The sequence below is a fragment of the Terrapene carolina genome, unplaced genomic scaffold (genome assembly GCF_002925995.2).
Source record: "Terrapene carolina triunguis isolate 2854851 unplaced genomic scaffold, T_m_triunguis-2.0 Scaffold85, whole genome shotgun sequence".
Taxonomy (NCBI): Eukaryota; Metazoa; Chordata; order Testudines; family Emydidae; genus Terrapene; species Terrapene triunguis.
Genome location: NW_020664436.1, coordinates 46,223,050 through 46,247,926, shown reverse-complemented (window position 1 = coordinate 46,247,926; position 24,877 = coordinate 46,223,050). Strand labels below are relative to the sequence as shown.

The following is a 24,877-nucleotide window of genomic DNA, read 5'->3' as shown; positions in this document are numbered from 1 at the left end:
TAGGCCTGATTTTCAGCAATGTTGAGCACCTGCAGCTCTCACTATCTTCATCTAGAGTTTTGAGGTCTCAGCACCTCTGAAAATCAAGCTGCCTATGCTTACTAGGACTCTAGAATGCAAAGAAACGTTTAGCTTTTTCTGTCAAAGTTGGTTAAACTTCCACTTCTCTTTCAGATTCTCCTACTTCTTTTACTGTAAGTACTGTCCATCTCCCATGAAGTATCTGGAATTTAGCCCAGAAATGGAGTCACAAAGAGAAAGCTTTTAACTTATACTTAATGTTTATTAACCTTTATGCATTCCAAGTGATCTAAGTTTGATAGGAAGTATTATAAACTAATGTGATACACTGAACATTATTGACATCTCCTGTTCCCTCCCACATAAGCCTGGTCATCTGTTTATAATTATTACTGATTACTATCCTTTGGATAGGTTGCCACTATTCAGATGTCAAGCCTTTTTTTAATGAACTCATTTCCACTGTGTCATAAAAGCAATTGTTGAAGAAAAAGAACAGATGCTGGTTTTTTATGGGTTAAAGACCTTAGATTTTTATAGCAGCATTTGGTAATAGGGATGGATGCCTTTTTCTTTTTTACCACTTTTGTTGATTTGGCTAATGAGGTCCTCTTTGTCATAATTATATAAATGGTTGAACACATACGATCCACTGAATTATAAACCTGTGTGTTCCAATTCTTTAAGTTGTTTCTCTGTTTTGCTTAATAAAATATTAATAGAATACAAGTAACAAAGGTGAAACAAATTTATTCTCTCTCACCAAAAAATCATACAAGAAGCTTGTAACAAAAACAACATAGAATGCAACTAGGAAAAAAAACAAACCCTGCTGAAAATACACTTTCATAAGCTTTGGAGCTTGGTTGTTGGCCAAAATTGTATCAGAAAAGAACATGGCAGGTTGAGAGCTTATGATGTATAAGTGTCCATATTGTAAAGAGAGCTTTCCAGCAAAAAACTATCAATTTTGGGTTTGAGTTCCCTGCAAATTACTGAATAAAATACATTTCTTTTCCAAACTGTTACTTAAAATGCAGTGATATGATTATTAATTGTTTTGCTGATATTCTGTGTAAACACACAAACCTATTCTGTTATGAAAGGAATTTTCTGGTCTATCTTCTCTGTACCAACTGAAAATGCATTTGAGCTAGTCCCTAAGGGATACATTTTGCAAGGGCTGTGTGAGGTGATTCCTCCTGATATCAGTAGGAATTGTACAGTACATGAAGCTTTGAAAATCAATTTATTGAGAATATTCCATGTATGATTTTAATTCTGTTCATCATACAGATCTTAGTGGAGCTAATTAGATCCTTACACTGGTGTTTTAATTTCACAGTTGTTCTTCGTCTTCCTTCCCTGGGTAGAGACATCTATTTTTTTCACAAGCAAATGTTCGTAGTTTGTGTGTCTTTGAAGCCATGTTATTTATTTTCTGGCCTTTGCACAGCTCTTCATTGAAGATCTTATAAAATGATTCAGAATTTGTGAGGACAGTACAGGACTGATCTTGCAACCTTTACTCCCACTGAAGTCCGCAGGAGTAAGGATTGCAGGACTGGAACCTACATCAGTTCATTCATATTCATCACTTTATACAGAAGTTTGGTGTGTGCATATTAACATGTATAGTAAATGGTTTCCTTCACTCTCTATATATGTTTTCATGCATTATTCCCATTGTGCCTGACCGCATTAACATTCATGTTTCATGCAAATTCACCTTTCTCTCATCTTTGTTACCAGCTACTACTGTAAATGCTACTCCTCCTCCACCACCCACTGTCACCACTAACATGCCCGATACTAATAGAACCGATAAGCCAAACGATGGTAAGAAATCCTGTGTTACATTTTTCCTTGTACTGTGTCTAGAGCAAATGTATTGTGTTATAAGGTTTATTTAAATATAATAAATGTCAAGTTTCACATATTGGGTTTGATTCTGCTCTTAATTACACTAGTGTAAATAAGGAGTTACTCCATGTCAATCATGTAAAACTGGTTTGGGAACAGAATCAGGCCCAATATTTGTTTAACGTGCTTGCATATTTCTTGTATAAAAGCGAGCCATTTCTACATTATGTATCACTTGTTATTTATATTATTCATTCACTAATCTTCAAAGCACACAGGGCCAAGATAGATATTTAAAAAAGAGGATAAAAATAGACATGTCTTTGAGACATTTTAACATAGCTGCTGTTTAGGTGCCACATAGCAGCGACGTTTTCAGCTGGGCCAGTGGAACTTTGGAATTATCTATTCCCCATTGGTAAGTTTGAGAAGCCAAGTAGAATCTGTCTGATGGAGCCAAACAACTTCCACTGACTCAATAGGAATCTTTCCATTGACTTCAAGGGGTGCGGGATCATGTTTTATTTAGGAAAATATTGACAACATTAAATATAGTAGTTTTCATTCAGGAAGATTAGGGAAACTTTAATGGTACCAGATGAATCAATTATAAGCCCACTGCTATTCACAGGAAAGTAGAGATTTCCTTTGAGATTTTGTCAAGTTCTGAGAGATCACTTTCTTCGGGAGATAGTGTAGCATGTCAGGGGAGCTACCAAAATACAAATTAAGTAAAAATAATAATAGTAATGATTTGAAAGAAACTATTTTAACACAGCTTTCATTGGTTTTCTACAAAATATCACAGGAGATCTCACAAAAATCCTTGTCTGCAGGGATTTCATTTTCAGTGGGCTCCACAGAATTAAATCAATGATTGTGCGTTCATTTCTATTGGAGGATTTAAAACCTCTGGTAGTTTTATACTATAGGTTATTATGTCCTGCAAACATTACTGTAAAGTTCATCATAGAATTTAGTACTTTGTACCTATATTTTTCTTCTTTGATATTTGACTGTACTCTAGAGGAAAAGAGCCAGACCCTGGAAAGTGTTGAGTCACTTATGTCAAGGGGTGTTTCGTTTCTATTTATGGAGCCAATCCCTAGATGTTCACACTGAACAGTTAACCCATTACAGTAAGGTTGAGATTTTCAAAGCCACGTAGGGAAACTGGATGCCCAATTTCCATTAAAATCAATGGAAATTGGATGTCTAAATCTTGTGGTTGTCTATAAAATTCTCTTCATAAAGCAAAAAGACTAAAAGACAAGAGGCCAAATTCATACTTAAAGTAAGCAAATACAGCTTCCACTGAGCTAACTGAGAGTTTCTGACATGAGATGAATCATTTAGTTTGTATAAATAATTTTTCTTTCATCCATTAACTATATGGCTTGCTACATACAGACCTGCGGGAATTAAGAGTTCCTGCTACAGTTATCTTCAGAATGAAGAGAAATTCACCTGAATCCTCCCACTCACTACTACAAGGGCAGCAAGATTCTATGATAAAAGGGGTAAAAAATATAGGAATTATCTCAACCCCAATTATTTGGCCAGTGAGACAAAGGCCTCTCCAACCCAGTAAAAGTTCATCATCTAAGGACCAAAACCCAGAGAGAAAAAACGCACACAACTTGTTCTTCCTACCTACTTCTGAGGCCACATCAGCTGCTTCTGGGGAGACTGAAGTTGGTACCTTGGATCCTTTTACAGAGCACAATACTGCAATGAATCAGTCAACCCATAATAGTGTTTTGAATCATTCTAGTGGCTTACTGAATGAGATTTATGATATAGCACAAATTCCAACAACCCCCATGGTTACAGATCATTCCAAGATTGTAGGACTTCCTCTTCTGCAGGGTGAAAGTTTTAGTGCAGAACTAACATGGACTTTGACTGATGGACTGGATTATACTAATTCTGAGTCAGCATTCCTCACTCTGATGAGCAAAAGCACCCTTTATGAACACTCAAAAGAACCCCTGCGGATTTTTTCTTCTAATAGTGGTGCATCCTTTTCCACACATGAAAGTATATACAATGTCTTGGAATCTCTCAGCTGGTGGAACAATGCTGCATCATATCATCATGTTATTTCTGACATTCCAGAAGAAAACCATCATTCTCTGTCTAGCCTATCTGCTACTTCTACACAATATGAGTCATCTTTTCAAAAAAGTAGGCTGGACTTACTAGAATTTTCACCTGAAAATGTTTACCTTGTATCCACTAAGAAAATTATGGAAGATGATTCTATTAGGAATAGCATTTATATTGCAGAAGCAAATGATGAATTGCAGTCTACAAAATTTAAATACCTTAAGGAGCATCAATCAGTAAACCTTAAAAAGGTAACCTCCAAACAGACTCAACTTTCAAACCCATCTAGTTTCTTCCAAGATCTAAAAGAAATATATAAAGACTCTATGCTTGATATCCAACCAACAGAAACTATTCTAACACTGGAAGACAGCACAGAATTTCTAAGATTGTCAGCACTCTTGCTAGCAACAAGAAAGAGAAGTTCAGAATTTCAACACATTGTTACCGTTTCACCAATTTATCAAGAATCCTTGAGTCATGCATATTTGAAAAGTGACTTATTTATATTTAGACCTTTGACCAAATTGCCAAAAGAGGAAGAGGAAGAAGCATCTTCTCCAGAAGATGAATTTGAACTCTTCAACACACTTATTTCTACCAGCAACTATATACCTCATTCTTTAAAACCCTCTGCAAATATGCAAAGGAAACCAAATGAGATCCCTGGAAATGAAAAATTAGAAAGTAGTTTAGATACAATTCATAATGACAACCTACATGAAGATTCTGTTTTTTCCACACCTGAACCAGAAAACATGAACAGAATCAGTAACACCTGGAAACCAGGCTATTTGGGTCTGCCAACACAGTATGTTAATATTGCTTCTTCTTTATCAGCAAGTTTTTGGACTTTGTACTATAATTTCAAACAAGAGTCTCCAGAGTTTTCTGGGGAACCTTCAGAGAGCTGGTGGTTCTCATTTAATAAACCACTTGCTTCCCCAACAGAGAAACAGCCATTTTTTAGTTCCCCTACTGGGGCTGATAATATCCTTATGCACACTACCATCATCAATACATCAAGTTATGGAACAGAAGAAATGAACTTTTCTAGCTATATGTCATCTTTGGATATGGAAAGTTTTAGTTCAATTGTTCTGATCTCTTCACTAGGGATTTCAGAAAATACAAAAAGGAAAATATCACAGTCAAAAATGACCACTTCTCCTAACATAAATGTGTCTTCAAATTCTCATTTCCCTTCACTGGAAATGTCTTCATATCAGCCTTCCATGCAGTTACAGATGAGTACCTTAGATATTTCACATGCAACTTTCACAGACGAATTTAAAAGTGTTGCTAGTTTACACATACAGACTTGGGATCAAATTTCAAGTGCTGATCAAATCGGCATGACCTTCCAACATCATAGGCAGACATTTGCTTCAATTTTCTTCACTTACTTGGCAGCCCAGCCTTCGTGTACAGAGAATAACTATATTGCCTGTTTAGCTGACAGATCATCAGAGAGTTTGGTAACCTATACAAAAGCTAATGGACCATCACAATCACAAAACATTTATATGGTCAAAGAAAGTAATCCAACAAGTGCTTTTGATAATGGAAAAAGTAATGTTCAGCCAGAGGTAGACACTGATTTTGTAGGAACACACAGCTCACTGCGTTCTAACTTCCTCACAATGACATTGTCTTTGGAAAAAACAGACAGTCTTAATTCAGAACAAAAAATCAGGGCCAGTGCACATCCGAACAGCTACTCAACATCATTGTTATTTTCTACACCCTCACTATCACAAAGTCTTCAAAATGATCTTGACCAAATTTCACCAAGCTTGGGTCAGCTATGGAATGTAGCAGAGTTAAATTTACTAACAAAGATAGCAATTAAAAGCCACATAACTGTTCTAGAACAAAAATCTGTTGAAGATCCAGAAATCAATCTGACTCCTTCTCTTCAAATGGGAGTGCTCTACGATGTAAATATTGGGAGTACTACTTTACTGATGTCAAATACTGACTCACTTCTTTCAGGAGGAGAATCAGAATGGGAGGTATACAACTATTCTAGCAGACATACTGAAGGGTTTATTAACAAAGGAATGTCCTCTTTGAATTCCAGTAATATTCATACCACTGATTTGCAACTACAGACAATGCCTCTTTCTTTTCAGGCATACACCGATTATGGAAAAATAACAAATATCTCTTTTATTTTGGAACCAACAACAATTTCAGTAGTGGCCAGTGCAATATCTCTGTCATCTCCATACAGTGGGACTTTTATTCATGCCACTGAGAGTATTTTAAACCATGCTGTAACAATTACCGGAGCAACTATTCATCATTCTGTCTTGCCGTCCCAAAGATCAGCTTCTCAAGTAATGTACCACCAGTCTTCTATTTCAGCGTATGAAAATTCCTTGGCCAATGCATCTGCTGGAACAAGCCAAATCTTCACCCCTGGCAGACCACTGAATCCACTTACCAGCTCCCCCAAATTAGTTTTGTCTTATTTATGTAACTCCTTCACTGAACTGAGCTGCCTGTGTGGACCTGAGGTCAACTACAGTATGTCAAGGCATTAAGCTAGATGTAGAGAAAATATCACCTCATTTGCTAGATATGCACTTTGTAGAACTGGATGTAGAAATAGCCGGGTTTAATCCTTACATGTAGCTTCATGTAGATTGTAGAATAGCAACTTAATTACAGTAGGAGGGAATTTGTAACATGTTCCAAAATAATCTTAGCACATGCCATTAACATGTGGTTTCTAATAGCTATCTTCCCATTCTCTAACCAATAGAGCTCTAAGGAGACTGCTGGGACAATAAGTTGATTGCCATCTATTTAGTTATTATTCTGATGTTCATTATTTTTATTTTTAAATATTTTTGGATTTTTTTCAGTTATTTACATTTTTGTGGCTTTGATTATTTTAAGAAGTCAAATCCAGGGTCCAGCTCAAATTTAACGATGAAAGTTTTGAAAAATGTGAGTAACATGGAGGGAGAGGGGGAATCCAATCCTGGTACTTATGCTCATCTTCTATATTTTTGCAATTTTAATTATTTTTATTTATTTATTTTTTAATGTTAAACTTCTTCAGTCCACTTTTCATCAATTATTTTCCTGTAAAAATAATTTTCTCCAAGCAAAATTTTTAAGGTGGGGGGGGGAGCAATTTTAAGTGGGGAAGCACTTTTGGATTCACCAGCTGTCCTGTAGTCTCCTGAGAGTGATTAGAAATGTAGAGTAGTTCTTTGCTAGTCTGACTGAAACACGCTTTGGGTCATCATGTGGTGGTGACTGTGAAACTATTTAACACTAGTTAGTAGATGCTGTGTTAGAAAAGTATTTGATTTTGTACATTGAGATGATTTCACTCATATATATGACACTATATGACTATATAAGAGACTATACATATACTATGACACTGTGTGTGTGTGTATACGTATATATATATATATACACACACACATAAAATACATTATCTATAAATAATACATACCATGTATTTAATTATCTATATGCGGTATATACACCATCTATTTTATATGTATATACATATAAAATACATTAACTATATATAGTATATACTATGTATTTTACAGTACTGTATATTTTCTCTTTCTGAGTCCAGAATTAAACATTCCACTTTCCTCCATGAAAAGATCACAGTAAAGATAACAATGGAAATGCCATTTTCGAAGTAAATCAAATAATGCATTTTTATCTTTATTTATTTATTTTTTAACTAGGAAAACATACATTAGTGTCCTTTAGGTTTATGACCTTTTGCTGTGAGAGTTTAGTTAAAACATTACTTGGCAATCAAGTTTCCTTTAAGGGCATGATTGTGCACTGTTGAATTCAAAAGTAGTTTTCACACTGACCTTAGTGCAGTAGGAGTGATCCATAACAAAGAGAAAAGCAAGCTCAGCAGTAGGGCGATGCAAAATATTTACAATGAAATTGGAAAATCTCAAGTCTCATTCAGAGTCTATTCAACTGATTCTATTTTTTCAACAGCCTGTAACATGATCTTCTATTTTAACAAAATCTTCAACATTTTTGAAGTTTTGACTATGATTTTTGAACTTGAAATCTCAAAGGGCTCAGAAAAGCCTGAGTGTCTGAGCTCTTCCATTCCAAGCCAGGACCACGGCAAGGCCTCTCCTCTGATGCTACTCCAGCCAATGGACTGTAAGAGCGGCCACAGTCCCTCCACACCCACTTAAGTCATAGGATCTATATAAATGGAGATCTGTAGACCATGCTCATGGCTAATATGGCATTCAGAGGCAGTACTGATACCTTTTCCATAGTTCGTAGAGAGTAGGTAACCTGTATGGCCACTCAGCTGGTGGAGTCCTCCACAGACCACATGTGGAGCTTAATTGGTTTGGAGGTCCTTGTGCCACCTCTCCACATCCAGATGAATTTCACACAGAGAGCCATTTCCCATGAAAGCTGGCAAAATTTAGCAGTGTTTTAAAGCACAATTCTTATTTTGTGAAAAGTCAAATTTTTGAGTTACAAAATGGCCTGGAACAAAACTTATTTTATTTATTATTTATGTATGTGTGAAATTTTGTAACAGAAAAAAAGAGCCGTTTTCCATCTCATGAGTTTAGGGAGAATTTATCTAAAGTTAATTACTGTTACTTCAAAATAGTCTTGTTCATGTTCTAAAGTTTCACTGTCATCTAAAATGTGAATCTTTAAAAAATGGCAAGATGAAGTTCTAGATTTATTGTATCTCAAGGCTTTCCAGATTAAATTTGTGCATTTTACAGTTAAAATATGGTTTGTCTTTCTAACTGCCAGCTGTGCAAACTTAACCTGGGATTTGAGAACAAAGATTCTTCATGCAGTATTGTGTCCAAGAAACACCCATCCAACCCTACTATCTTCAAATTCTGTCCTCAGTTATTTTGTTGCTTTTAAACTGATGGGTTCACATTTTACTCTCAGACCATTATAAATCCTGAAAGACTCCAGTAAAATCTGTGGTTTTTCTAGATTACACCAGATTATGTCCTGTTTGAAAACTCAGTATTTATGATTATTTTATATTTATGGCATTTTCAGGATCTCACAATTACATTTCAGTCATATACAGAGTCATATTTACATATAAATTCCATTTTGTTGGACAGTAGGCCCAATCCTGCATTCCTGAACTCAAACTCCTATAATAGCAACGAGAGTTTTGGGTATACCAAAATGTGAGTTCAGGCCCTATTCACCAAGTTATCTTTTGGTACAAAAATAAGGTCTTAAAGTTTTAAACAGAGAAAGTTTGGCATATATGATATAAAGTTTGGCAATATATTATGAATGATGTTCAATGTTTCTGATATTTGTAATACTGCTTTTAATGGACAGGGGGGCTATTCTACAGGATTTCCATTACTGTCTTCAATTACAAGCCCATCTTAGAGTCAAAAGTACAGAGTGTGGTGGCCAAATGGGTAAGTTAAGTTTCTTCCTATTTATGAGAGTTGTATATGTGTGAATCTGCACCTTAAATTACATCAAATTGATAAGAGTTGGGGAAAAGGGGGAACATCAAAGAAACCAGTTGGTCTAGTTTATAAGCTCTCCGGAGCAGGGTCTGTCTCTGTGTTATTTGTTTGTACAGTAGTTAAAACAGTGGGAACATGCTCCTTCTTTGGGCCCTTAGGTACCATGGGTAAAATTTTCAAATGTTACATAAGGAGCTTGGGAATTTAAGTCCCATTTTCAAAAGTGATGTAGGCATTTAGGGACGGAAATCAATGCGTGTTAGGCACCTGGAACTTTTCAGAATCCCTTTTGAAAATGTAGCCCTTATACATCTAAGTCTCATTCAAAGTCCACAGGACTTAGGATCCTAAGTGCCTAAGTCACAATCAAAAGTAGTGCTTAGGCTCCTAAGTCACTTAGGCATTTTTGAAATGTTACTGTACAGCAATAGAAATGAGAGGTCAACACTACTAGTGGTCCATGGACCAGAGTTTGTGTATGTCTGGAGCAGAGATTCTCAAAGCCATGTATGATTGTCATAATACCAGAAACTGCCTTGTTTATTGTAGCATGCTCTCCCCATGCCAGGCTAGTTTTATGTTGATACAAGGGATCCAGAAATGTCAAGCCACCAAATATAGCTTGATGTGCATAAGTGGATGGGCTGCAAACACAGGTCATCAAAGTGATGAGGAAAAGATCAGAAAGTAATAATCAAGACACCACCAGAAAGACCTCTATCAGCAAGCTACTATTAGAATACAAAGAACGTCAAATATAATATTTCTGGAGGAGGCATAGCCCAGAGGAACCATGGAATTTTCCAAAATAACTTTTTCCTAATGTTGACCGTAACATTTATTTATGTGTAATTAATTGCTTTCAAGCTAAAGTACATTGCATGTATGAGGTTGTCTTAAAAATGAGGTCAACACATATACAAAAGCAGAAAAGTAGGCAGCACAGTAAGATCTTATTCTTGTTTATGAGGTGTTTTACAATTTGATTTACTACAATAACCTTCTTTGCCTCATATTAGGGAGCTGTTTCATACAGATTAGATATGTGGGAGAATGTATTTTTATGTCCTGATAGCTGTTTGTTGTTGTTATTATTTGTTTATTTATTTTATTTGTTTATTTATTTGGTGGTAGGAGGCCTAGAAAGCCTCCTTTTTATTTTTCATATAAATTTAAAGAATTTTTAATGGTAAATTACTGTATATCTGTGAAAAGTTTTGATAATACAGCAACCTGAAGTGATATTTGCATGCTACCTAAAACAAATTTTGGGGCAAAACACTTTGGGAATATACAATAGTTGGAATCTGCTTTAGAGCATTTCGATGTCAATAACTTGCCATAAAGTGTCACATTGTAAATTAGATCAGGTGATGGTTGATAGATGTAACTGAGGCTCATTACTTTTTTGTTAGTGGTTTGAGGTGGGCATTTTACTATGTACATGTGGAGGGGCAGCCTTTCTATTTTTTTATTATTACTATTATTTTTTCCAGAAGAAAAATAGTTTCCTGATGATAGATGTATTGACACAAAGCTGCAGTATTTATATTTCTGTAGCAAGAGACCCTGAATCTGTACATTCATTATTAAAATAAATTATACTCTACGAAATGACTGAGGTAGATTTAATGATAATGTTTGGTGGACGTTGGCGCTGAAAAGTGACAACTATGCACTATATTCTTATTGACCTGCTGCATCTAAATATCTTAGAGAACATCCCCACAGTGCTCTTAAAGCAATCAGTGAAAAGCTGGTCCACAGAGCACAGTTGGCTCCAGCTAGTTATTTCATACAGTGTAGGATCCTTAGGGGGGGATCAATGGAGTAGTTGAGTGATTGGACTGTTTGCATTCCATTTGATCTCACACCCTAAAATGGATTAAATACAGTGTGTCCATCTTGTATGTTACTCCCACAATGAGGTTACGAAGGGTCTAGTCTCGATGTGCCAATCACCCTACTGCAAAGATCCATGGTGATCTGATGAAATTGTTCACTGCTATGGCGTTGAAGTCACTGAGTATGGACATCTGGGTTTTAATTCTTGAACATGGCCAAAAAAATACTTTGTTCCACTCTCTTGGCCACTGTAAAGTAGTCATTGAAGGAATGCAGTTGAGCACCTCCAGGGCAGGCCGCAAAGTCTTTCTCCCTGGTAGAGGTACTCTCTCAACTCTCAATTTCCTCTCAAGACCACAGTCTGGGGAAACAAACAAATGAACAAACAAACCCTCTCTGTCCACTGAACTTTCATCCCCACAATTTACAATTTGATAATCCCCCGCAGATTTACAAAACCCTCCAATGTCATTCATAGAGCGGTGGTGCCAGGCAGCTCAATACATTCCCTCCCCAGCTTAAACCAAACCATGGACATCCTCTGTAACCACTCTGCTTCATAGGTCTCTACCCCTCCATGTGGTCTGAACTTTTTGAGGGGAGGAAAGAGGGAATAGAAACTAGTATGCCACCTCTTTATGCACTTAGGGCTAGGCTCTGCACCCATTGAAGTCAATGGTAATGCTCCCATTGTCCTCAGTGGGGCAGGATTGGGCACTTCATGCATATTTAAAGGAAAAGATTGAAACAGAGAGGTTCAGCAGCAGATTGTAGACTTTTGATGAAAATTTACAGTGTATTTCCCATATCATTCAGTGCCCAGAAATCTTTCCAACCACAAACTTTACAGAAACAGTGGCATGGGCGGGGGGGGGGGGGGGTCTCAGCACCTCTTACAGTTGTCTATTGATTGCACAGTGCCTTTATTAAGGGTCCCTTCCCCATTGAAACCCTCGACTCTACACCCGTAAATATACACACCTATTAAGGCCATAATCTCACAATGAGGAAATGTTAGTCTCTTCATTTTGCCAAATAAAGGTATTGTTTTTGGTGGGAGAAGGTGAGCTTATAAACTCTGCTAGATAATGCAGGGGCCTTTCTTTACCACACCATCCTTGTAATTATTCTCTCTGTATTTTTCAGCTAAATCAGACCTTCCAGAACTGGAATTATACCGTGTATGTGGTCAATATCAGGTAAATGTTGGTGATGATTGGGAAAATACCTGATTTAAGTCCTTAGTGGAGTTACCACACACTAATTGATATTTATGCTTCTTGCTTTTTAAGTATTCAGCCAACCACTGTGAACGAACTGCCAAGGGAGAAAAGAAGCACTGATCAAAGGTAACATTCTGGGACTTTTTAGTGATAGAGGCAACACGTACTATCAAAATTGGGTGTGACATAATCGCATGCTATGGGCCACACCTTTCTATTTGGTAAATGTCATTTATGGCCACCTACTGTCCTGGATCTGCACACAAGCCTCACATTGGTATGATGTGTATTGTAATTTAAACTACCTTGGATTTAAATCAGGTTATTCAATGAGCTCCTTAAAACTTGGCTGATCATTTTTCAAAACTTAATTTTTACCTGTCACAAAATGTGGCAGACCTGTCTAACATACATGGGAAGCAATATCCATTCTTCTGTCCCAGCATTATCTATCTTAGGGTTTTCTGTAGTACCCATCACTGGTATCTAAGCACTATCTCTGGAAAGAGGCATTTTTTCTCCTCTGCCTCATCTCTAAGGGCCTGATCCAAAGCCTATTGAATTCAATAGGAGTCTTTCAATTGATTTCAATGGACAATGGATCAAGACCCAGGTGGTAGAAAATCATGCTGAAATTGAATGCCAAGTTGATGCAAATCACATTACTTACCACATGCCCTCACTTCCTGATTTCTGTGGGCTGCTGATTAGGCACTGGGGTTGGGATTTGCAAAGATAGCCTAAGAAAGTTAGGTGTCCAACTACCATTGAAAGCCTGTGAGAGTTGGGTGCCTAACTTCCATGGGGTCTCTTTGAAAATCTCAGTCCAGGCTGTGGGAGGCAAATGAGAAGGATGCTGGTCTTCTGACTGAATCAAGGGCAGGTGGCCAAAACACAATGGCTGCTGTGGGGTAAAGAGAGACTGAGTATGGAGTGCATCTCCTGGCAATGTAGGTTACCGCTTTGTTGTTAAGATGTACATGAGAATTGTTGCGATAGGATAGAGCCTTTTATCCCATGATAGCCTATTCAGGGATCATTATCCGGAGCTAGTTTCTGATGCTCTCAGTTCTTGTACATTCTTCCTTACTCTTAGTGACCTGACAACAGCCTGTGAGAGATGGATGTTGTCACCACTGAGGGAAGGAATCAAGGGATGCAGAGGGGATGAAAAGCTTTCCCTTCCAGTGTCTTTGTATCTCTTACCAGAGAAGTTTGCTGCCCAGCCTGTCAGCAGCCCTGCTCCCCTAGAACAGTAACAGGAGACTCAAGCAGGTTTCAGCCTCCCATCCTCCTACTATCAGCCCTAGGACTTTTTTTCCCTCCCTTTTCTCTATATCCTGGTCCCTAAGAAAAGAAGGGAAAGAGGAAGAAATATCTCTTTCTACTTACAGTGCTGGAAGTCTGTGTAAGGGCTCTGTCTGACAAGGTGCTAAAACTTCTGGGCCCAATCCAGCAAAGCATTTCAGCATTACTTAATTTTAAGCATGTGAGCTTTACTTCAATAGGACTATTCACAAACTTAAAATTAAGCATGCCCTTAGAGTGCTTTGCTGGATCAGGCCCAGAATGCTCGACACCATATAGGCATTGAGCCCTGAGATACCTGTTCAGCTCTGCACATGACTTTATCAGAAGACTATCCCCAGACAGGCCTTCAGGAACTGGAGGCAAAATCCAGAGAATCCAAAATAAAGTGCTAAATTAAACTATTAATTTAAAAATAACCCTCAGCGTTACTCCAGAGTACCTTGTGATATCTAAAAGTATTGGCTGGGGAGTAAAACCACCCTCTAAATCACTTTTTTAGAAATAGGCATGTGCAGTTCTGATTGTAAGAGTTTGACCTTTTCTTTTAGTTCTTGGAGTGTATATTGCTCCTTCAATATCCTTCTCATCCCACTGTGTTCACTGTCATGTTGCAGGAGACAGCCTAGCTGCTATGCAATTAATCTAGCTCTTATGAATCCTCCTAACATCTAACAATGTGAATTTACGGGCACTGGATATGAACACCCCCTTTTCTTGATACTTCACTCATCACATTGCATTTCAGAGGTAATGGGGATTATGTCTAACTCAATACTGTACAATTTTTCAGAATTAAAAGGTCTGATCCAAAGACCAAATAAATGCAGTGGCTTCAATAGACTTTGGGTCAGGCCCAAATAGAATAGAAAGCATTGTCCCTTCATTATGAAGTGTTTATTTCAAATACTAATCATGTTACATATAATAAGAGTCTATTTCATATACTCTAGGTTGTTGTGTTGCACATACCACGCAAAAAATAAAAGACCTATAAGGACCTTGATTACGTCTGAAGAAACTGACTGAAATAATTGAGATTGCCTGGGTGGAATTTAGCTCAATGGGTGTTTTGAGTAGAAATTAAAATCACATGCTGTATCTTTCTAGTGTTTTTATATTAGTGGCATATATTTTCATCTCATAATGCCATATAGAGTAGAATCCACTGGGAAAGCCTGTATTCTTCCAGTGCCAGCAACAAGTGTGTATACATTTCTCACAATACACTATCTTGTCATTGCAAAAGCAGGGAATTTAGCTTCCCAGTAGTCTCCACTGTTCCTGTCTCTAAAGACCAGTCTTTCATATCCTTGCAGCTCACATATATTAGTACACAGGTATTTGTAGTATTGACAAAGAGGAAATCAATTAAATCTCAGGTGAAGACCCAAAAACCCACCTCCCCTGCTACTTCCTCCAGACTGTTGACTTTAAAATGTTTGTTAAAATTTTTCAGTTTCAAGTTTTTCTTGGACAAGATTCTAAAGAAACCAAATAGCATTTAGGGTATCATTTATACCTATCAAAAGTTAGCTGGTGACACTTGTAAATCTTTATCCAAAATGGAGGTAATGTTTATTTCTTACTTTTAGGATAATCTGGTAGAAGGTCTTAAACTTTCTTTTTTGATGGATGAGTCTTGCTCTCAATGTGTATTCATAAGAATTTTGTAAATAAATTATCAAAGATTATATTGTTTTCCATACTATGGACAGTCATAAATAATGCTGATCTCTTAGTTTCAGGAAGCCCAGTATGTCATCTATCTAATAAATTTCCCTTTGCTTTCAAATACTTTTCATTCCATTTTCCCTCAGGTTTTCGCTAAACCCAGGTTGCTCCAAATTTAAAACTTCAGTCCTAGCCCATAAGCAGCATGGCCTTAGACCTTATCTTCTGTAGATGTAATTCTATTTGTCTTTGTCTTTTTAACTCACTCAACATCATCTGTCACCTACTTTTCTCTGACTTTTGCTCAGAATCATGGTCTTGGTTCTTTAATTTGTCTGTCTTAGTATCTATCCTCTTTTTTTGCATTCATCCAATAATTTTTTAATGCTCTAACCTCTCTGTCTCTCTCTCGCTCGCTCGCTCTCTGCCCTCACCGTGCATATAACTATTTCATTCAATAGTTTGAACTACTTCCAAACTGCTTCCCCTCTAGTTATTTTCTGCTGTTTTACTCTAATCTGTTTCCACCCTCATTTGCTATATTGCAGCCATAACTTTTAAAACAGCCTCAGCATAGTACAGTTCTTCATCAGACCTCCTGAAGTGATGGATGCAGAACCCAGAGAGACAGAATTACACAGAGGGAAAATGGGAGTGGAGAAGTTGTCATTTTGGGGCATGTTAAAAATAGATAAGAAGAGAAAAACAAAATAAAAACATGGAAGTGGCTTGTTATTCTTGCATTGCTGAGCTCTATGAACTGAAGCAATCCAAAGTACACTGTGCTTATGATGCGATAATTCAATGTGGTGATGAGAGTCTCATGCAATGCCAAGTCCAAAAGTGAATATTATTATCAGCACCTTGAACACGTGTAAAGATATCTGGATGGCAGCAATGTGACAATATCATGCGTTGGTAAATTATTAACTAAAGTAAGAGACAGAATTTTATCACAACAGTGCTGTAGTTTTATGTGTGTTTAATTTTCTCATCTTAGTAGCAGTGTCTCTATCCCAGAAGGTGCTGTTTCAAAATAGAGTTAAAAGGACACTCCAGATGGGGCATAAGCACAATGGTTTGTGAGCATGGTGGTCTTTTGTCCCCGCCAGTTTGCACAAATCTGTAACAATAACGTAAATTTTTGTTCTTTCTGCAGATAAAATTTGCATGTTTTTTTGTTTCTTCCATTGATTCCTTGCCCTTTTTGACACCACACATTTCTTCTGCTGCTCCTGCTGCTTTTCCCAGAAAGATCCTATAGATCCCAGGTGTAGCCATATGATCAAGATTGGGTCATTTGGGTAAAAGAAATGGCTTCCACAGAGCTATTCAGCACCCCAACTTTCCTTATGCTTTTTTCCAAGCAATTTTGCAAACCTTGAGCCTTGATTTCATATATGAGCTTTTCTTCACTTACCAGCAAAATAAGATTGTGCTTGCTCCAACCTCCATTACTTGATTGTCATAATTTTGGCCCATACTCTGTACTTAATCACTGCTACAACGGGAAATAGCAGTTCTAACTACTGTTTAACAATTCTTCCAAATAAAAACATCAGTCACTGTTAACATGTTTAAAAGATCAGTTGCTAAATCTACGTAGAAATCTCTTCCCTTAGACATGAAAAGAAAGAGCTGAGCAAGAAAGAAAAGAAGTTCTACCAGGTCTGATTCTGCCCATTAAAGTCAGTAGGCATTTGCTATTAATTTCAGTAGGAAGAGAATCAGGCTTCTGATGAATTCTGGGTGATGGGATGTTTAATAGGAAGGATTCTTGAGACAAGATAGACTATTTTTTAGAAAGTGCTATGGCTTCAGCCAAGAGTTAGCAGCTGCAGGACCCCTTGTTCTTGTTTTTGGTAAATTATCTTTAGTCATTTAAGTGTGTGACAAAATATAAAGTAGGCACATAAGAGTTTATGGAGGAAGCTGGCATAGTGCCCGACACTCCCATTGTTCATAATTGCTTTCAAATATATTATGAAGTATAAATACCAGCATTCATATAAAGTAACACAATTGTAATGTCTGTTCTTATTTTTAAAAAATCCTGCTAAACCTACTGCAAAATCGCTCAGCATTGGCCCAACTCTGCTCCCTTTGAAGCCAATGGAAATTATATCACTGGGAGCAGAATGCTGGGCACTTTTGAAAATCCAGCCCTGTGCACACACATTTGCTTTTTAAAAGTGTTTTATTTCTGTGTAAATATTTTGCTTGTGAAAGATACCAAATTCCAAGTCCTGGAGACTGAAGTCCTCTTGGTATCCATGGAAAAGGTTCAAGGTTCTCCACAAAGCCCCACTAGTATATTTTAGCCATGACCTGTAGGGAAGACCTCTGTGAGCATATGGGTTATTCAGTCTGTGTGCTCATTCAATCCTTGGCCTCTCTTATGCAACTGCCAATAAGGAGCCTTGATCCAGCTCCAATTGTCTTCCATTGAGCCTTTCCATTGACTTCAATGGGAGTTGGGTGGGGCCTGAAGTTATCAGAGCGCTAGTTGTACTTGGTTATTTTGTGATGTCAACAACCTAATGATAATGTAACAAATTCATTTCACATAAGATGGCATCAGCCTTAGGTCACTGTTGACACAACATGGATTTTAACACTTTCTTTTCCCCTTTACTGCAGCACTCCCCTTTTAATTTGTAGTAGATCGTAGGTTTTACACTGCATCATGACATATCGTATTATATTAATAGTAAGCACCTATATAAGACTGAATACCAATGCAAAGCAAATGTTATGTTATGAAGCAAATTCAGTATGATCAACTATTTGTCTTGCCACCCCAATTCTATGGGGAGGAATGTAACCCAAACAAAGACACATGGGCATATAAGAATTGTCATATTGGATCAGAGCAGTGGGCCATCTAGTCCTGTACCCTGTCACTGAAAAAAGCTAGTGCCAGATTCTTCAGAGGAAGGTGTAAGAAACCCTGAGGTGAAAAATTATGGAATAATTTATCCATAGAGGAAGTTTCTTCCTAATCCATGTCCATTTGTGGTTAATTTATATCCTGAAACATGAGGATTTATGTCCCTTCTAAAATATCCACTTCTTCTTGTATTATGAGAGGGTAACCAGAAGCTCCTGACTTACCTTCTCTATACCACAGATTACTGTGTATATGTCTATCATGTATCCTCTTATTTGTCTGCTCTCTAATTTAAACATTCCCAGTCTTATCAATATTACCTTATTTAGATGTCTGTCCATGACTCAAATAATTTTTGTTGGTCATCTCCAAACTCCCTCTAGTCTGCTATATCTTTTTATAGGTAGGGTGACCAGAACTGAAATTATTCCAGGAAAGGGCCCTCCCATTGATTTATATGATGGGATTATCAGATTTTCGGTATTAATTCCGTTCCTTATACATTTGAACATTTTGCCTGCTGTGTGGACCACCACTGCTCATTGACCAGATGTTTTCATTGAGTAGTTCACAATCATGGCTGGCTCTTTTTTCTTAAATAGTTGCAATTAATTTAGAATTCAGCAACAAGTAGTTCAAATTATTCCTTCGAAGTCATGCACCCATCTATGCTGCAGATCTTACCGCATGTATCCCAGTGTATGTTTAAACTTGCTACTAATTTACAAACATCTTTAAAACTTTTCTGCTCATCTTCAAAAACTGCATAACAAAGTAAGATGTGTAGAGAGAAGCTGAAATAGCAGACTTAAATCAAATTTCCAAAAGTGCCTTGTGACTTACGAGCCTAAGTCCCAATGATTTTCAATGGGTGTTAGGATCCTAGGACATTTAGGTGCTTTTGAAAATTTTACTGTATGTATTTAAAAAAATGGATTCCTAGCCTCTGAACAATAAGTTTACAATGATAATAAAACTAATTAATAATGACTTGGTAGCTGAGAGACTACAGTTGCATTCTGAAAAAGGACATATTAAATATATGATTAGTTCAGCCAATTAACATTATACAAGGAATAAGAGAAAAAAGAAAACTCTGCTGTAATAATAATTGATTATTTATATTTCAGTGTGATCTACTTTACCGTATGTAGTGCATTCCTTTGGGGCTATATTGTGGCTTTTAGGACATGGCCTACTTGGTGGCTTCTCCAAGAGTCATTGTGCCTAAGGGAAGCTCATCACTCTGGTAACAGTGATGGAAGCACACTTGCACCTCTGTTATACCCTGGATCAGGGTGCAACATGTGCTGTCCTCCTCCTTCTGTGTCAGCTCTGCTCAGCTGACTTGTGAAGAAGGCAGCAGGTCTTCCATAGGCTTCTCACAGCTAGTGCTAACTTCACCTTTCCCCCATCTTGCACACTTATGCCAGATAACCACAATCTATTCTTTGGTACACACTGATTTCAGTGTGAAAGAATTTGTCATTATGATTTTTGAATGGAGTTTCATATAAACATCCATTTGCTATAGTATTACTACCTTCAAGATACATTGTGAAGGATGAATGTGTGTTTTAAGGTTGGGATCACCCATCATTACATCACTGAAGCAGTGTTTCATCATTGACATTTACATGAATATTGGCCTACTATTTCACAAATTCAAACTAAATTTCGTATTTCAACAGCAAAATGTTCTTTATCTGGGATCTGACTGCTACAAAAATGGAGGGAAATGATCAGCTCAGAACTGTGTTAATTATCAAGTTAAAGTGATTATTATCTATTACAGGTTGTTAACATGTCATTTTGTACAGCTTAATAATATTTGTAATGTATGTCAAAATATAAAGGAGTTCCATGTTACACAATATGTACAGCATATGCTGTAAGAGTTATCAAAAGCCAGATAAACAGAATAGTTTAAGCAGATGTTCTTTATTAGTGCTGCATAATCAATTTTTCCTCCTTGTAAATAGTCAGGATAACTAACCCATTTATACCTGATCTATTATTACTCCTGCTGTTTGTTGCCATTAGAGCATGGCTTTGGTTGCTGAATGTCCAAAGTCACATTCTGATTAGCTGGTAGGGGTTAGGGGGGCTGAAACTGACATGCTCCTAGGCAGTTCTCACTCTTCCTCTGAAATAAATGCCATAATAACCCCTTTACCACTGTCAGCCTTGTGCCTCACAATGCACCCTAAGCATGTATCAATAGCCTGCTAATGCACAGCCTATTGAGGTTATAGCTGTGAATTAATATTCTATTGAAGCCAATGGAATGTTAGGATGAACTTGGTAAGTGTGATAGCATAGCAGGGATGATCTGTCTAGAGGTACCTGTAATTCTTCTGCAGCAGTAACTCTACTGAGGCCACCCACATCCAAGGCAAATGGGTGACTAGTGGCCAGGTTTAAATGTTTGCTCAGCAATATAAAAGAAAAACTGTATATTTACTAGTGCAAGAGCAGAGAATAAATCTTTCTATTTATATAAACAGTAAATATGTGCCTATTTGCACACTGGCATCTCTCCTTTCAGCTTCCAAGGAGCCCATCATTGAGCCTGGCTCCTGGTTCAGTGTTATGCCTTCCTACTACTAGCCTGGCACAGCCCTTGGACATCTTCTTGTTTCTCCTCTAAGCATTTTTCCTATACCTTGGGGTACTCACATATCTTGGTGAGGTTTTTGAGCATTGGCTATGACCTGGGCTTCTCTCTTGTCTTAGAACAAGTCTGGCTGGGACCCCTCTTTTCATTTCACCATTCCATCTGAATGGCCAGCAATGATTTCCTGCATCCAGAAAGTCCATGAGTCTGGACAAGGGGAGGATATTGTTCTAATTCCCACACAGGAGAGGGACCAAGGCTCAAGAAAGGATCAATGGGTTTCTGTCCAAAACAGTTATTACTATTCCACGACTGCTTGTTTCTATTCGACTAAGCAGCCAATCTTTCCTAATTAGAGGTAACATTTTCCAAAGTAACTAAATGACTTAGTAGCCAAAGTCTCATTGACTTTCAATGGGACTTTGGTTCCTCAGTCACTAAGGGCCAGATTTTTAAAAGTATTTAGGCACTTAAAAATACAGATAGTTCCCAAGTGGGGTTTTCAGGAGTATCTAGATGCTTTAGAAAATCCATCTAGGCACCTATCTGCATCTTTAGCTACCTAAATACCTTTCAAAATCTGACCCTTAGGCGCTTTTAATATTTTTACCTTCGATCTTTTAGAGAATTGCCTCAATAATAGTAGCTGCTGGTGGGATTTCCCAACAGTGCCAGGTTTGGAGTGCTATGTGTGTAAGAGAAGGCTAATTTACGGGTAAGGAACAATATTTTCTGAGTTATTCCCTCCATATTGGGATAGACATGGTTTGCTCGGTCTCTCTCATGACATATAGAGATTAAAATATGCCAGGTACCTTCATCATAAACCTTATTTAAGCTGGTTGGATATTTTAATTTCAAAACCCCGATTCCTTTGTTATATCTCATTCTGATTCAAACACTGGGATAATTTTCCTTGCAGATTTGTAGTTTGGGCTCTTCTGGTTTACAACTCTACCAACAACATCAGTTTAGAAGAGCAAGCCATCCGGCAGAAACTCATAAGCAATAATGAAACCATAGGGGATGGACTGAGGGTCCATTCAGTGGATGTTGATCCAGTAGGTAGGTAAAGAGATTTCAACTTTGCCATTCTTCAGGTTTTGTTTGCTTGCCCCAAAACAAGTCCCTTCCCCCGCTTCCCCTATTTAGTGAACACTAAAGGCTCTAACAATGGACTTCCCTACTGTACTGAATCATAGAATCATAGAATATCAGGGTTGGAAGGGACCTCAGGAGGTCATCTAGTCCAACCCCCTGCTCAAAGCAGGACCAATCCCCAACTAAATCATCCCAGCCAGGGCTTTGGAAGGAGATTCCACCACCTCCCTAGGTAACCCATTCCAGTGCTTCACCACCCTCCTAGTGAAAAAGTTTTTCCTAATATCCAACCTAAACCTCCCCCACTGCAGGTTGAGACCATTGCTCTTTGTTCTGTCATCTGCTACCACTGAGAACAGTCTAGATCCATCCATCTCTTTGGAACTCCCTTCAGGAGGTTGAAAGCAGCTATCAAATCCCCCCTCGTTCTTCTCTTCTGCAGACTGAAATCTGGTATCTTCTAATTCAGATAAAAATTATGACCAGACAAATAGGGCCATCAATGGACTCTCAGCAACTGGTCTGTGGGCTTCAAATTGCCATTCTGATATCCAAGTTCTCGACTGCTAACTCAGCATAGCTCTTTAGGCTTCAGCGGAGTTATGCCAATTTACAGCAGCTGATGATCTGGCCTGGTAGGTCCGGGACAAAGGTGTACAATGTACAGCACCCAGCCGTTACAAACATGTTGCAGGCACCCACTGGAGAAAAGATGATTGCATGTAAACCACAGAATGATTAATAAAATGTGATGCAAGAGAGGCTGATACATCAAGCTATAATTTACTTGATAAAAGCTAAGATGTGTTCTCATTTATGTACATTGTTGTTTTATAGAAAAATGTACAGCTGAAGAAAACCCTCTGAACTATTTCTGGCCAGATACCAGGCCCACTGTAACCAACTTTACGTTGTGCCATGGGAGCTCAGTCCAGATTGCATCAAGAACATGGTAAGTAATCATGGAGACCTGTCAGAAGCCTTGAGCTGTCTAATGGCAAAACCAATATTCAGTATTCAGTATTTTAGTGTGTATGCCATTTAAATTGTGTCCGATTTAGCCCATGAATGGATCAGCGTTATTTTAAAGTGAGGTTACTTTCATATTGTGGCACATGCAGGCCCAAATAGCACAGAGAGGCACATGTTGTTGGAGTAGAGATATGTCCTTGATTAGTAATGACCAGGAAAAGATACAAATAGGCATCACTTCTTCAAGGTGTAATGAGACCTGCAAATACTATCTGGTCATAAAATAACTATAATTGTATCTTCTTACCTAACAGATCTGCTCCCTGTTTATCTTCAAATCATTCTTCTTATTTAACTGTCAAAAATAATGTTTTACTACAGCTAGTACTTCAGAACCAATAGTAAACTGGATTCTAAACTGATTTGTCCATCACAAACAGTATTCTCAGCTGAATTCTGGTTGAGGAGGTTTATTTGGTAGGTTCTGAGACCTCTCATCTAGTTAAAGCAAAGTCAGACTCACATTAAATACTTTGAAAAATGCACTAAAATCCATAGATTTAACAGAGACACTGGTTTTATGGCTCATTACAACAATTCGTGACACACCCCACTGCCTGCTAACCCTCTATTGTCCTACAGTATAGGTATTAATTTCCTGTTTCATTTTAAGTGGTCTCCTACAGTGTGTGTGAACCCCTTAGCAATCTGTTCCACCTTGTATTTAATTTGGACATTCTGGTTATCTTCCCCAGGCCTGAGGAAGAACTCTGTGAATCTCAAAAGCTAGTCCCTTCCACCAGCAGAAGTTAGTCCAATAAAAGATATTACCTCACCTACCTTGTCTTTCTCATTTCCTGGGACCAACATAGCTACAACACCGAAATGGGCAGTTTGGCAGTAGTTAGTAGTAGCAGGGAGTAAAGATGTGGCTAAGGCTTTAGGCTGGAGGTTTTAAGGTTTAGATTGGGGACTCAGGAGACTTAGGTTCAGTATTTGGCCCTGCCATAGACTTGCTGTGTGAGCTTCAACAAGGCACTTAATCTCTCCATGCCTCAATTCCCCACCTGTAAAATGGGGGTAATAATCCTGCCTTTCCTTCCCCGTATTGGTCTGTCTTCTCTATTCAAACTATAAATTCTTCAGAGCACAGACTGTCCTTTCCTGCGTGTTTGTACAGTACCTATCACAATGAGGCTTTGATCTAGGCGTGATGGTGATACCAATGATGATAATAACTACAGTTAATATGATAGCCATAAGCAATAATACAGGCTAATAATGAATACTTTTAAAGCTGTAAAAAGACTTATTTGCCTACATTGTATCTGGGACATGGTCTGAGAAGGCTGATCCAGCTCTTTTACTTTCTGGAAACATGGCAACATGAACATCAGCCTCAAGGTTTTGTGCCAGACAGGAAAACAACCAGAGTTTGTGTTTAACTAACTTACTTCCTCAGCCTGTTAATCTTGTACAAATACCATTAGGTTCTGATTGAACAACATTTGTTGCAAAGTAGCTAGTGCAAGGGTCAAACTGTTTTGATGTGTGTGCCACTGAGTGACTACACATTGAAGATCCTGGCCTTTACTGCCCCAGGACTGCTTATCTCTATTGCACACTCATTGGGGCCTACACAATAACTTTGATTGTCAGCATAAAATATTTCTAATCCAAAATTTTTATTCTGCTTTGTAGTAGGCTTTTCTTGCCTAGCAGTCTCCAGTAACTCTTGCCAATACTGGGAACAAAA

At 37.8% G+C, this 24,877-nt stretch overlaps 1 protein-coding gene across 3 annotated transcripts in view; it reads left to right on the top strand.

Moving 5' to 3' along the window:
• Window positions 1-24,877, top strand: part of ADGRG6 (adhesion G protein-coupled receptor G6) — a 140,930-nt gene that overhangs the window by 81,590 nt on the left and 34,463 nt on the right. For 2 of the 3 annotated variants that reach the window (XM_024220103.2, XM_024220098.2), the window contains exons 6-11: window positions 1,774-1,860; window positions 9,352-9,437; window positions 12,483-12,535; window positions 12,629-12,685; window positions 21,971-22,113; window positions 22,987-23,101. In XM_024220103.2, coding sequence (XP_024075871.1) covers window positions 1,774-1,860; window positions 9,352-9,437; window positions 12,483-12,535; window positions 12,629-12,685; window positions 21,971-22,113; window positions 22,987-23,101 — 541 coding nt within the window. The remainder of the gene's footprint in view (window positions 1-1,773; window positions 1,861-9,351; window positions 9,438-12,482; window positions 12,536-12,628; window positions 12,686-21,970; window positions 22,114-22,986; window positions 23,102-24,877) is intronic. The other variant, XM_029911082.1, reaches the window with a different exon arrangement.